Below are 14,782 nucleotides of genomic sequence, written 5' to 3' on the forward strand. Positions count from 1 at the left end.
TGTTTTTGAATCCAGAGTCCTTTGTCTCATTCGTCACTTCCTCCACAATCGCCCCGAGTACCGCAAAGACTACTCGATTCCCTACTGTCCTGCAAGTAACCTCCAGGGAAAGCGTCTTGAAGCACATCACATTTAAAAGACGGGCAGGCGGGCAAATCTTTTGTGGTATCCGCCACGATCATTTGGAACAACCTGCCTACGTTTTTTTTAAGAGCTGATCCCAACTAGAACAGATTCAAGAAATCACTAAAGATGGCTGTTTGAGTCAGGGTCTGCATAGGTGCCTCCTGGGTCCCCTCTTCTCCAGCTCGATGACTCTTCTCCCCCCTCAGCCCTCCCCTTCCGTAAGGTCAAGCTGTTTAAGGTGCCTGGGCACTCTAGATGCCCTATCCTTTTAGGTTTGATTTACTGTTAATCCTATGTGACATCAGAGCATATAGTTATCTCGCTACCCTGTAGTGGGCTATGATTGTTTGAATGCACAACCTTGTTCTCCCTTCCCACGGTTGTTTCCTTCCATTGCGCTTGTGCTGCAAATTGAATGTGTTTAGCAATAAAATGGAGATGCGTATATGTTGACAGTGAAAGGTGTGTGCTGTGGACCATGAGAGAGCCAGAGGTGGGGGAGGTCCGGGGGGGGGGGTGAAGGAGAGGACGCGTGTACGTTTGTTTGTGTGTGTGTGTGTGTGTGTGTGTGTGATGCATCACAGTTATCAGCCTATTGAGTCTCCAAGGATGATGATGTAATCTGTTTTGTATCCTTCCAAAAACAATGGCGATGAGGCATTTCAGCTCCTCACTTAAAGTGATTGTTATGGTGGTGTGAGAACCTGAAATAAGACGCAGACCACAGGGCACGTCTTGACTCCAAGTTTATTTTACAGTAACTGTCGTCTCTCCCTTTCCCGCCTCCCCTCCTCCCCGCCCCCTCTCCTCTTTCCACTTTTGCTTTGCCTTAAAGGGCCCGTGTCTCTTTTCCTTCCACACCCCCTCCCCCTTACTTATCGACTGAGTCCGTGATTACATTTCTTCAATGAGCCGGGTGGGCCTCCTGGCTGACCTGTGAGGTCGTCCGGCTTGCTCGTCCTTGTCATCGTCCTGGCCTGTTTGCAAGGGTGCCTCAGGCGGGTCCGGGGGAGTCTCTGGGTCCATGGGATCTTCTTCCTCTAGAGGCATGTTCTCGGTTTGATCTTCTTGGAACATTCGCCTAAAGTATGATGTGTTTCGGGTTATTTCGCCTTGGTCTCCTACGGCGGTGACCATGGGTCCTTTTACTTCCGTCACTATCATGGGCTCAGGCTGATGCCTCGAGTCTGTCTTCCGACACTGGGCTTGCCTGACCAGCACGGTCTCTCCTATCGGGATATGGGGTTCTCTGGCTTTACGTTTCCTGTCAGCCCATTCTTTGGCCTTTTGTCTTTTCTCCGCTTCTCGCTGCCGTATCTTGTCCTCCTCTGGCGTGGAGTTCTCGAGTTGGGGAAGCTGGGACCGTGGTTTGTACTTGATCATGAATTCGGCTGGGGCGCGTCCGGTCTCATGCGGGCTATGCCAATAACTCTGTAACATCTGTGAGATGGCTTGTGGCATCGAGGCTTGGTCTGTCACCGCTTTCTGGCGCGTGCGCTTGATATTCGCCATGAAGCGTTCCACCATCCCGTTGGCCTGGAGCCATAGTGGTGTGATCTTTTGGTGGTGGAATCCAAGGTGTGCCGCAAATTTCTTAAATTCTTGTCCCTGAAATGGGGATCCATTGTCTGTTTTCACTGTGTTGGGGATGCCCCACTTGCTGAACAGTTCATCTATTGTACCTACCACGTGGTGGAAGGCCGTGGACTGTACGTGCTTCACCAGTGGGAATCAGGAGTACTCGTCTATGGCCACTAGAAGGTGGCCTCCCTCTTCCAGTGGGCCGTAGAAGTCGAGCGCTACGCGCTGCCAAGGTCCATCCGGAATTGGAACTATCTGCAGGGGACAGGGTGGTGAGCTGCCTGCATTTACTTGGCACGAGTTGTAGTGTCTTAGTATGTCATCCACAATGGTGTCCATATGGGGAAACCACACCTGGTTCCGCAATATCTTTTTTGTGTTAGCCACGCCTCGATGGCCTTCGTGTGCGATCATGTCCAGTGGCTTCCCTAGGCTTTTGGGTGCTACCAGACGGTTCCCTCTGAGTAGCGTACCTTGGCTTGTTGTGGCCAGTTCATTGTGTATTCTCTCCATTCTGGCTAGGTCTCTTCTGTCGACTTCCCTCCCCTCCCCCGGCTCAAAGTGTTCGTTGGCCGCCTGTCGCCACTTGTTCGTGTTGGTGAGGTGTACCGCTGCCTTGATGGTGGGGTCAGCCCTGCTCCTTTCTGCAAACAGTTGAGCCATGATGGCTGGGGGAAGGGCGTTCTGTGACAGATATGCAATGTATCCACCGGCTTCGCCCTGCGTTGTGGTGTCGGACGCCTCGTCTGGGTGTCGTGACAGTTAGTCAGCTGGGTTTGCATCGCCACCAGGTTTGTGGATGATGGTGATGCATCTGCTCCCTGAAGATGAACACAGGTTAATATATAGAGCCTTTCCCATGCAATACCTGGCTTCAAGTGGGACCAAGAAGAGGGGAGTGGGCATATTGATGGCCAAGGGAATCCGGTTTGAGAAACACTTTGTCAAAAGGGACCCAGAGGGCCGATACCTTGCGGTGGGAGGGATGTTGATGGACCTGCAGGTTACATTGGTGGCAATCTACGCTTCCAATGACAGACAAGACCAGTTTCTGTTAGGGCTGTTGCCCAAGATTGCGGAGTGGGGAAGAGGGCAGATCTTGATAGGGGGAGATTTCAATGGCGTAATGGACGACTCGATGGATAAAACCCTCCCAGCCACCACCAATGATAGCACTTACAGACTTGCCCTAGCCCGATTCCTCAGAGAATTACATCTCATCGAAACCTGGTGGTTCTTGCGTCCTCAGGACAAAGCCTACACCCATTACTCGTGACATAACTTGTGAAAAACTCCTTCCCTTAATCCTCCCGGTTCTCAACAAACAGGCACTTTCATACACTGACCCCATTGTCCTGGTTGACACTTTCAATCAGGCCATGCTGAAAGCCCTTGACCACATTGCCCCTTCTAAACTCAGAAAGCCTAAACCTCGAGCTCACCTTAACTCTTGGTTTACACCTCAGTTAAGAACCTTGCGTAAAGAAAAACGGAACCTTGAAGCGCGCTGGAAAAGTAATCCCACTGCAACAAATAAAGCTAGCATTATTCTTGCCACCTTAAACTACAAAGAAGCTATACTTAAGGCGAAAAAAGACAACAAACGCATTGAACTAGCTAAATCTAATACCAAAGAGGAGCTGTTCAGAATACTAGAAGAGTTGGAATCCCCTGTCACCTCTCCGGATACATGCAGTAAAGACAACACCTGGTGTGCTAACATTCAAAATACACTCCTTGGGAAAATAGCCTCTCTCCAAATTAAAAGTAATGACAAAAGAAAGTCTCCAGTCTAACCCGCAACCCCACCTATACAGTCAAAAACAACCTTGACTCGCTGAAACCATTCAGCTTCTCACCCCTAACCGTCTCAGAAGTTGAAATTATTTTTAACAGGCTCAACCCTTCCAACTCCCAAGGCGACCTATGTCCCGCTCCCATTATCAAGGAGGCCTCTCATGATCTAGCTACTTTCATCACTAGGCTCATAAACTCTTCCTTCAGCACCGGGGTCGTTCCTGACAACCTGAAGGACACGTGGGTTATCCCGCTCCTGAAAAAACCATCACTGGATGCGAATATACCAACCAACTACAGGCTCATCACCACGGTGCCTTTTTTGCTAAAAATCCTTGATCGATCTGCCTCCTTACAGATCCAAGATTACTTGGAATCCAACAAATTCTTAGGATTGAGGCAATCCGGGTTCCTCCCGCGGCATGGCACAGAAACAGCCCTTATTGATCTCAAAACCCAGATCGAAGACCTAAAAGATGAGGGAAAACTTGCCCTTCTACTTTTACTTGATCTTTCTGCAGCTTTCAATCTTGTGAATCACCAAATACTCTGTCAACACCTCAAAATAGCAGCCCACTTCTCTGATAAAGCAACAGCCTGGATCAGTTCATTTCTGAATAACAGATCCATGAGGGTTTTTTCCCCTACGGCGGCAGCAAAACCTGCACCAGTCACCTGTGGGGTACCACAAGGATCGTGTGTCTCCCATACTTTGTACAACGTGTTTACAAAGCCATTATTCGATATTCTGGGCTATCTGGGTGTCACCTACACTAATTACGCTGATGACACCCAGATACTCATCTCTATCACAGGGGACTGACTCTGGCTCTCTTGCTGTTAATACCATCTACCAAGTCATCCAAGCCTGGATGGCGCAACATGGACTTTGTCTGAATGATGAAAAGACAGAGCACCTCATCCTCGGCTCTCACCAAAGACTCAGCAGACTTGACCCCTTGTTTAAATCCATCATCATTGATGGCAGCACCATTAAGGTCACTACGGACACTAAAACACTAGGTATATACATCGACTCCATCCTATACCTGACTAGACAAACTAATGCAGCCTCCTCCGCTGCTGCTTACACTTGTAAACTCATCACAGCCAGTCATTCTTTTTTTATCTCCAGCCAACTGTACTACATTAGCCACGAACCGGGTGTTGTCTAAAATCGATTACTGTAACTACACCCTTTATCTTGGCACTAACCTAAGCTACAAATCATCCAAAACAATGCCATTAGAGCTGCATAACATCCCTAGGAACCAGCACATCTCGGACACTAGACGAGGTATCTGCTGGCTCTCAGTAACGCAAAGAATATCCCTGAAAACACTTGCTCTCACACACAAATGCCTCTCGAACCAAGCACCAAGCTACCTGGCCAATAGATTCTCCATTCACACTTCCACAGAGCCCTCAGAAGTGCCCAGACTAATTGTCTATCCATACCTCACTTCAACCTTCAAAGATCTGGTGGGACCAGCTTCCCAGTTATGGCGGCAAAACTCTGGAACTCGCTTCCCAACCTACTAAGGGCGGAACCATCTTTCCAGACCTTCAAAAACATAGCTAAAACCTGGCTATCTGCCCAAGATTCGCCCTGACCGCTCACTAGCCCCCACTTATGCGACTGCTTTTTGCCTCACCTCTCTGTAAATATGTAACTAACTATCCTGTACTTTATGTGTATGCATATAATAATCTTCTTTGTATCTTTGTAAATTATGTAATGCTCTTGTCTGTTCATTCCATGTTGTATCCTAAGTGATGCGCCCGGATGCCTCTGGGCCTGGTGAGCGTTATAAATAAAATACAAAATACAAATACTCGGCCGCACATAGAGGCTTCTCGCGGATCGATATGGTGTTAGTTTCAGATAACATGATCCCACAGGTCACAGGGATAGATATAGGGGTGCGCTGCTTAACCAACCATGCGCCGGTTTCCCTGATGGTGGAAGTACTTACCCCCAACTGAGAGTCCGAAGACCCTGGCGGCTAAATGAGAAACTCTTAAAAGATTTGGCGTTAAGAGCGGACCTAGAATGAACCCTGAGTAATTCTTTCCAAGAAAATACCACACAAGGGGTTGACTGGGGAAACATTTGGGATGCTAGTAAAGCGGTGGTAAGGGGCGAGTTAATTGCACATACGGCACATTATGTCCAAAGGAAAGAAAAGGTGAAGCGGGAACTGGAAGCAGAAATAAGGGAAGCAGAGGCACTCTATGAGAATAAAGGGTCACAGAGGGCATGGTGGGCACTCAAAAAAGCCAGGGTGGCCCTTGAGACACACCTAGCAGACGAGTCTGCGCAACTCCTCCTGCGGACCAAACAGTTGTACTATATACATGGGGATAAAGCCAACCGGTTTCTTGCAGCTAAATTAAGAAAGCAGGAAAACAGGAACCACATAACTCAGCTCAGACATCATGATGGCAGCCTAAAGAGGGGGGAAAGGAGATAAGGGATATAATTGACTCGTACTACACACAAAATCTGAAGGGGGACAAATTAGACGGGAAGACGCAAGAAGCATTCTTGGGGAAGGTGGAGCTACCGCAGATTACAGAGGCAGACAGACAAATATTGGAGGTGCCTAAAACGGAAGAAGTGGGAAGAGTGGTAGGCGCTCTGAAAGGGCACAAATCCCGCGGCCGGGATGGTTTCTGTAACACTTATTTCAAAACGTCCAGGAACTCCCTGGTAGGCCCCCTAGCAAAACTGTTCAATTATATAAGGGACTCGGGGCGGACATCCCCGGACATGGGACCAGCCACTGCAGTTCTCTTATTAAAGCCAGACAGGGATCCATTAGATTGTGCAAGATACCGCCCCATCTCATTAATGAACGGGGACGCAAAAATCTATTCCACGATACTGGCCCAGAGATTGGCAAGTGTTCTCCTAAAATTATCCACTCGGATCAGGTGGGCTTTGTAAAGGGAGCGCCACACGTATGACAATATTTGGAGGGCTATAAACACTATCGAATGGGGTGAAGAACCAGACAGACGCCTCTAGGGCCTTCGACAGCGTAAACTGGGAGTATTTACAACTGACCCTTGAGAAATGCTCAGTTGTAAGCTGCCAACTACATGTGAGATTTCACAAACACCTTCATAAGACATTTATTAAAATAAAGTGCAAATACAGGGTTCCTCTTCCTGTTTGAGAATACACACAGCTGTGTAAATATCAAAATGTAAATAAACAATTGTAGTATATGTAATAATGTATATATATCTCGGTGCTAATGATATTGTCTCCTCCTATATCGATTTTGAAAATATAATCGATATATCTCCAAAACTTGATATCTCACCCAGCACTATGCTGGTTCTAAAAGTGGGGCCCACACCACATCTTGCTGATGAATTTGACCATTTCTGAACTATTTTCTCTAACATACGGATTTTGTGTCACTTGGTTGACCAATGTGTTGTAAAATGAATGGGCTTGTTGCTTTGTCTATTAGGTTGGTGCCCTTTCATGATTGCAGAGTCGACATTGCGCACATAAATTGTGCAAAACGTCCATTCAGCAATCATGAAAGTGAAACACAGCCGAGTTGGGTAGTGGTGTATTGGGGTGGGCAAATGGGCTTTGGAGAAGAGGGGTATGGGGAGGATGGAGTGTTGGGTGGTTCTGGGGTCTCCCCGAATAACGGAAGAGGTGAGCTACGGGGTGCGGGGGTAGTTGTTTGTTTGGGGAAGGAGCGAAGCACGACCTTTCCTCAGAGGGAACAGGGATAGGGGGTGCTAGGCGGCTGGTAAGGAGGCGGAGAGTTATATTTCGGGACTCCATTTGCGCTGAGAACTCTGTGTACGTGGGTTTTTTTAAGTGATTAATTGTCGATATAAACTGAAACCTTTTCAATGGGACATGAAGATAGGAGCGAGATGGGATGTGAGAAGAGGCTCACACAGCATGAGATTTTCGTTTGATCTTTTACACACCCATTTGTCATGCTAGTCTCTATAGCTATTCCGACCCACTGCATGCCCCTTTCCATCCAAAGCACACGCCCCTGAGAGCTAGCGCTGTAGTTTTAAGGGGGTGACTGTTATTTCTAAGCTGTCAGCTGAAAGGAAATCGCTTAATTGCACCCGTAAACAAGCTCCTGGTGCACTAAAATGCCTTCACCAAGTGTACCGCCAGCCACTTGATTTATTAGCAATATGCCCTTGCATCTGTTCCTTGATATGATGAGTCATTTCTAGGCGCGACAAGACAAGGAGGGGGAAACAGAGGAAGGACGAAACAACGATCTTACTAGGGCTTGTGTCATTCCAATCGTGGAAGTGCAGGGAAGTGGAAGGGGAGAAGTGCGGGTTGGGGGGGGGGGGAGTGCAGGTAACTCAATAAGGGCAGCCAGCGGGGGGCTCATAAGTGCAAAGAGTAGGGAGTGTAGGATTGCAGATAGAGTCCTTAAGTGCTGAGCATGCCAGGAGGCAGTGTGAGGGCAACTGGACATGCAGGAGCCTGGGCCCGAGTTCAGAGGGTGACCAAGTGAGAAGTGCGTGGAGCATTCAGGGACATTAGCAGGGGAGAGGAAGAGAGAAAGCGCAAGCGAAAATGAGGTCTTGAGTTGCTTCCAGAGCCGGAGGTGGTTCTGCTCAAGTTTGAGAGAGGCAGGGAGGCCTGTTAAAACCAGCACTGGGAAAGCCAACAGTGTAGGCATTCGATTGGCATTTGCCAGACACTACCTTAACATGCCCAGGTACAGACACCTTTTGTTGCCATCTCTTGGCCAGGTCATTTGAAACATTTTCTGGTGGGGGCAGGGAGATGCCTGCCATTACATCCCTTCTGCTGCTTCACATTACTGTTGTTTATGCTTTCAATTCATGTTGGGCAACCTTGTTTTCAAAGCTGGCAAGGAACAGAACACATACAAGTGAGCCAGCAGCCCCGCACTTCCATATTCTTTAAGAATGTATGATACGTCCCAGTGCACTAACTGCTATGCAAAGCAGCATTAGATGGATTTAGGACAATAGCATCTTTTATTGAGGTAGGTTCGTTCTCACAAATGTGGTGTGTTCTTCACATCAAGGGCAGGTTTATTTAACATAAACATCCTTATACATTTGAAGAGTATCAAACACCATTCCACACACACGCGCATCCATAAGTATAAATATATAATTTATGATAAATAAAAGTGACCATATATTATGATTCTATGATGACCTTGGGGGAGAGACAAGGGCGTTGTAACCATTTTGTGATGAAAATAGACGTACACTCTACCCCCCCTCCCTCCAGCTCTCCTCCTTCACTTCTCCCCTGCCCTCCATTTACATGCCATTGAAATCATTGTGGAATGTATGTCCTGTTTTGAAAGGGACAGATATAAAAGGATAACTTAAAAAAAAAGTAAAATGTGTTTCCAATATTGAGTTCTCAATGTTTATACTGCCTTGCGGTGAATAGCTACTTTAAAAAGCCTTTTCTGCAAAATGGCTGACGTTGTGATAGTATTGTAGTCACGTGGGGTTGGTTTCAAGTGTCTGCTGACAAGTGTGACCAATTTTAATCGTTCTTGGTGGATATCCTAAACAGTAAAAAAAGAAACTGACGTTGCTAATTTTGTAAGAAGTTTGGGAGGAGTCAGGGAAGGTCAGTGTAGAGCGCAGTCTTTCGCATGTAGGGAATCTTGCTTGAGGCCCACCAGCCTATTAGGAGTTGTCCAGCTTTAGCTGCTGCACAGTGCCCTGGCTTCAACTCTCACTCTTTAAAACCTCTCTCAGAACCCTCTGTGCATCCTCCACCATCTCATCAAGGGAGCTTTTCAGCATAAAGTACGTGGTTCCAAAGGAAAGTCCGGCAGCAGCCACAGACCCAAACACTGGGATCTGTCGAAGGATGAACTCTGCGATCCTGGCCCCACCTCCTGTGGCGTTGGCCAACAGCTTCACAACAAGGTCGGCTGATACTTCTTGGGTGAGACGGGACTTGATCACAGCTCTCAGATCCAAAACCGACTTGTCAGCTTTAGCTGCGAGTTGCTCTAGAGACGGGCCATCTAGGCCGAAAGCTGTGCTGTAGCCAGATAGGGACTTCACCAAGATGGCGACATCACAAACCACAGAAAGGCCAGGAATGGGGAGAGCACCAATAGCACAAGAGACCATCGCAAATTTCCATATCTGCCTCCCCAATACTTCCCTTTTTTTCTTCAGAATGTTCATGGAGACGTTGGGAAGAGAGAGGACAAAGGTGTGCTTCTTGTGGCTAGGAAGCTCGTTCACCATGTCCTCGGCTAGCAGCTCGAACTCGAGTTTACCCAAGTCTGAGCACAATAGCAGATATACACGAGGCATCCCCACACCTGCTCCCTCCAGGTGTATTACACAGTCCTCTCTGATCTCCTTCAAGGCACCCCCTTTGTCGTAAATTGTCCTGCATGGTCTGCTTTGTTCAGACCTGATGTCTGCTTTTGAACAAACTAAGAATAATCTTTTTCCTTCAGTCTGGAGCTCGCTAGCAAGCTGGCTGAGGAAGTCACCGAAGGCCTCTGATGCCATGATAATGAAGGCGTCGTACCTGCTGAAGTTGACTTTCTGGAGGTAGGCAGCAGGCTTGAAGTCTGTGCTGTTGATCACTGTTAGTTCCCACAATGTCAACTTTGGGTACTGTGGATGGGGATAAGGGGTTGGTTCACTCATCATTTCCTCTTCGTTGAGCATTGCGCAGCTGTCCTCATGGTGTCCTAGGCCCAGGAAGGAGGTGATGAACGTGGATTTGCCACACCCAGACTCCCCGACGACTGCGATATCTAAGGAGGCGTTCTCCAAATTCCTCAGGTTTTCCAGCACATTGGAGGCCTCCTCCATGAGCCCTCCCTTTTCAAAGGTGGTTGGCAAGCCCACTATTTCCCCATCCTCAACGGATTTTCCATCTGTCTGCGTCCTCCCCACTGGCCATTTCTCAAGGTCCACCAAAGTCTCTGCCTCCATCTCTGTCCTGTCAAAAGAAACAAAAAAAGGACAAAAATAAGTGACTGAGCAGAAAAAAGGCCTGCATGTGCCCCCAGACCCCCACACTCCCTTTCCCCGATGAGCTGGGCTTTGCACTGTCCATGTTTCTGGGACTTCCATACCTGAGGGTGTAAAATCCTAATTCTTTGTGCTATTCTGTGGCCACCTATAAGCCGAAGCTATTGCATTAGAGTACGGCTAGGGAGAAATGGCATGTGAGGAGGGATAGACAGCTTGTAGGTGTTGTTTGGTTATTTGGCCATCCATTGACTGCCCGTGGCCATGCTAATCCCTATGGTCATTCATACCCAGTTCCTGCGCCTCCCTGCCCAAAACACCACCTCATGGGAAGTCTTTGACATTGCTTTAATCAAGCCTTGCTATTGCAAAACAAGCAGCAGAGAAACAAGTGACTTACAAAGGTAACATTAACCTGGGGGCCAGGGCTCCAAACAAAAGAGGACAACTTCAAATGTACAAATAGAGAAAATTCCATTATTACGCAGCGCTGGAGGGAGAGGTGGGCCTGGGTAGGAAGGAGGTGGAGAGGGCAGGGGGGGCTCCCACTTAAGCAAGTAAGAGAAGTTTAAGCGGAACTTTTAAGAGTTTCAGAGTTGAGCTGGCTGTGGTTGTGATGGGCAACACTACACAAAGGCTAAGCCTTCTCTATGCCTGTTATTAACAGCCCACTTTGTCATCATATTAATAATCTAAGGTTGTTTGCGTCATCAAATATCAGATTTGCTTCTCATCACACAAGTGTATATGTATTTGCGGCCTGCGTGTGCACACTCAGCGCTCTTTTTCCTAAGTGCACAGTGAAGGCGTTTAATTATACTGTGCAACCCTGGAAACTGTGTGATAGCACAACGCTTTCTAGCCCTTGTTAGGAGCTACTTCGTTCTGCTCACCAATTATTGCATCCATTTTGTTAGAGAAATGTCATCAAGATGGGTGAATTACTGGGGTCTGAGAAACGTGGCACAGGCCACCATTCAACAGAGGTGCTTAAAACGCACATTAAATGAGGAATTAAAAACCAGTTGTACATTTAAAAATAGATCGGCGGTGAACAGTGTGGACAATTAAATCCTGCCACGTCGCAAAAATATATAAGCTTCTGCTTTATTCGAGCTATTTTTGTACTTTATTTTAGCAGCAATTCTGCTGTCACCAGGACATCCAACCAGGTTCAAATTCAGTGGGTGTTTTTCCAATGATGTCTCATGCTGTGCCTTTTCCCCTCCGACCACCATATCTGGCCACATCTACCTGCTACGTGGAAGGTGCCAATAGAACATACATTGCTACAGCGTTTAGGATCCGTACATCAAAGGTGGCGTGGGCTCTCTTTGGCAGTCCTGTGAAGCTGATGCGCCATGCCCCACTCGCGGGTAGCTCACCCGTCTCTCATGCCAACAGGAAGTGGAGAGCGTCTCAACTGACCTGCTCCGGCCTCACAAACCAAATTCAACACCTTCAAAAAACCATCTCAAGACTGGTACACTGCCAACCTTCAATCACAACCCCAACACACCACCTGCTTCCACCCTGATACACCTAACACTTCACCCCCATGACTCCAATCCCTACTTCGTCTGGACAAACCCCTTTCCCACTATATAAGCACTTAGACGCCCCTCCCTACTCCCCCTCTTTCCACCTTGGTTAACACTTTCCCCCACTACCCCTTCTCTCCCTCGTTCCGTTTGTCACAATAGCACTTACCTGATGTGCACTTTCAGACCCCATAGAACTTTTGACTCTTCAGTAAACTGCACTTACATTCATTGCAAGCCTACCCCCCCTCCCTGAACGTGGGCACTTACCCCTCCCACCCTTCCCTTGCCCCCCCGCCCACCTCCTTAGCAATTCTGGAACGCACTTGTGTGCCTTGAAAGTATTTGCTTACTAACCCTAATTAAATGCCAAAGGCCTGTTCATGCTTTGCATCCTGGCTTGTGCCTCTATATCAGACACCCCAAAAATACATTTTCATAACTTGGAAATAGAAGCAGCAACATTGCTTACCTTGGGTCATACACACGTGTGTTCCAGCAGTGGGGGAACCTCACAGCCTTATGATGCGCTTGTTGTGGAAAGGGCTAGTAAATCAAATGTATGGGTGAGCTCCTGTGAGGCATGCCTCCTGCACACCCCCACTGTCATAAGCCTAGTCCTGCCCGTTCTCCTCTGACCAATACTGGTTTGGGCAACACCCACCTGGAACCAGTATTGTTGGCAGTTTATATGTGTTACCCAACCACGCTGTTGGCGTGCTTTTGTTAAAACTGGTTCCCTGCGTTGCTTTTAATAGCAGTGACACCCTAGGCCCAGGGCACAGACTGGGCATTAACAGTGGAGCTGTGGCATACGCCTTTCCGAAACACCAGCAGTATGCCCGCTCCGCCCTCGAGTGTAGAGGTGTTGGCAGTTTCGTTGCCGGATTCCTCTGCCTGACACACGATGACGTGCCTATTTGGTCTGTTGAGAGACTCATGTCTTCGGCAGCAGGATTATGTAACTCACTGAAGCAGGGAAATCCAAACTCTTTCACCATCTGAAGCAGGAACCATGGCGATGTCCTAACATTGCCCTGCCCAGTGCAGAGAGTGCACCAGCAGAAAGAAGGGCGAATTCCTAGCTGTGAACCTTCCACATCCCCTGCCGGGTGAGCGCCAAGCCTGAATAGCGGAAGTGACGTCACACCGCCTTTGACCTCGCAGATCCTTCATGGCATCACAGGAAGAGTTTGTGGAATGCATTGTGAATACCTCCTTCATGCACAGTACCCCAACCCCCCTGCCATAAATACCCATTGGCAGTGGTGCTGGAATCCTTTTCAGAGCACATTTTGCTGCGATTTTTGTTTAGGTGACATTTTTGCCGCGATGTTATCACTGCCAGTGACATGTCAGGAAAGTTATTAGGAGAAAGAACGGTCGTGGTGCTATGCAACAATGATGGACCGCTTCTTTATTGTCCATGTCCTGAACTCCTCCACAAGACACAGGGACGGTAGGGGACACAAGATGACACTGGAAACACCGGGCTCACCCCCACACCCATCTTCTCAGCTCAACAGCTTCACTCCCCTCTCTAACCGTCACCAGCAGAACACCTCCACACAAACATCCCACACAAACATTCCACTACAGATGACCTCACACTCAAAGCTAATCTGTAGGCCAGATTACTACACTTCTCCTCCCCTTAGAAACACAAAGCCAGTTACTACACCACTCCCTCCATGGGAAAACAAAAGAATGACAAGGTAATGTGACCAGCACAAGGCCTTAAAACCCCAACACACTACCAAAATTCCGCAACACAGCGGCCGCCTATGTACAGAAACCCTGGTAACACCAATAATGGGAACCACACGAAAGGACAGCATTTGCAGGACAGCCTCGGACCAAGTAGAAAATGCCAACAGCATGTAACCTAAAACAACTCACAACTCCCTCGGTCCACACCTGAGGCCACAAAATAACAAACAGAGCACTTGCGCCTGTCCCGAGCTGCCCCTCAGGACCTAGGGCTGCCACCCCTAGCCAAACTATTGTTAGTTAATACTAACACAACTACTACCTAACTGATTTACCCACCTTAGCGCAAATCACCTTCCACTTCGGTCTGCCACCCCGAAGTCTCAGAGCTCTAACCAACCGACCCCAAAGGAAGCAACAACAAAAGCCAGACAATGACCGAGGAACCACACAAAGACCCATGAACCGGAGTATAAAGAAGAACCACAACCCAATACTGCTCCTCAACACAAGCCGTTAGCCATTCCATCCTCCTACACAACACTTTTATTGAACACACCAGGAGACAACCTGACTTACCACACTCGAAATCAGGAAACACACTGGTAAAGATAAACTCCAAACCATGGTAACCCATCTCGGCCAAATAGGCCGGAACCTATGAATGATCTAAAATTCGACACAACCCACACCAAAAGTGACCAACCCTGACAACACAGGCACTAATGATGAACAACTACGCCCAAAGTGACCAACCCTGCCTAAGGTTGCACCATGGACCACAACACTCGGGCCAATAGCGACGTACCCTGACCCATCAGGCACTAAAGACCATAACACACAAATACATAGCCACTTAACCTGTAACTATACCAGGTAGAATGAAACTCAAGATCAAGAGATCAACACCACTAGGATGCCAAAATGTAGCGACCAACCCTGGCCTAAACCAGGCACCACATAAAATACATATGCACTCCTGACACTCTAAACACGATACATGGGCACACAACTGA

General features: G+C 48.0%; 1 protein-coding gene across 1 annotated transcript; it reads right to left on the reverse strand.

The window, feature by feature from the left end:
* Positions 1-8,726: 8,726 nt before the first annotated feature.
* On the reverse strand, positions 8,727-10,476 carry LOC138521513 (interferon-inducible GTPase 5-like). Its single transcript, XM_069634413.1, has one exon. It carries the CDS (start codon positions 10,474-10,476, stop codon positions 9,238-9,240), a length of 1,239 nt encoding a protein of 412 aa, XP_069490514.1. The 3' UTR covers positions 8,727-9,237.
* Between the last annotated feature and the right edge of the window lie 4,306 nt (positions 10,477-14,782).

The sequence above is a fragment of the Ambystoma mexicanum genome, chromosome 1q, assembly GCF_040938575.1.
Source record: "Ambystoma mexicanum isolate Mex_15411 chromosome 1q, UKY_AmexF1_1, whole genome shotgun sequence".
NCBI lineage: Eukaryota > Metazoa > Chordata > Amphibia > Caudata > Ambystomatidae > Ambystoma > Ambystoma mexicanum.

Bases quoted from the DNA above. Each gene is read 5' to 3' on its own strand.
- LOC138521513 (XM_069634413.1), bottom strand. From the start codon at position 10,476: ATGGAGGCAGAGACTTTGGTGGACCTTGAGAAATGGCCAGTGGGGAGG.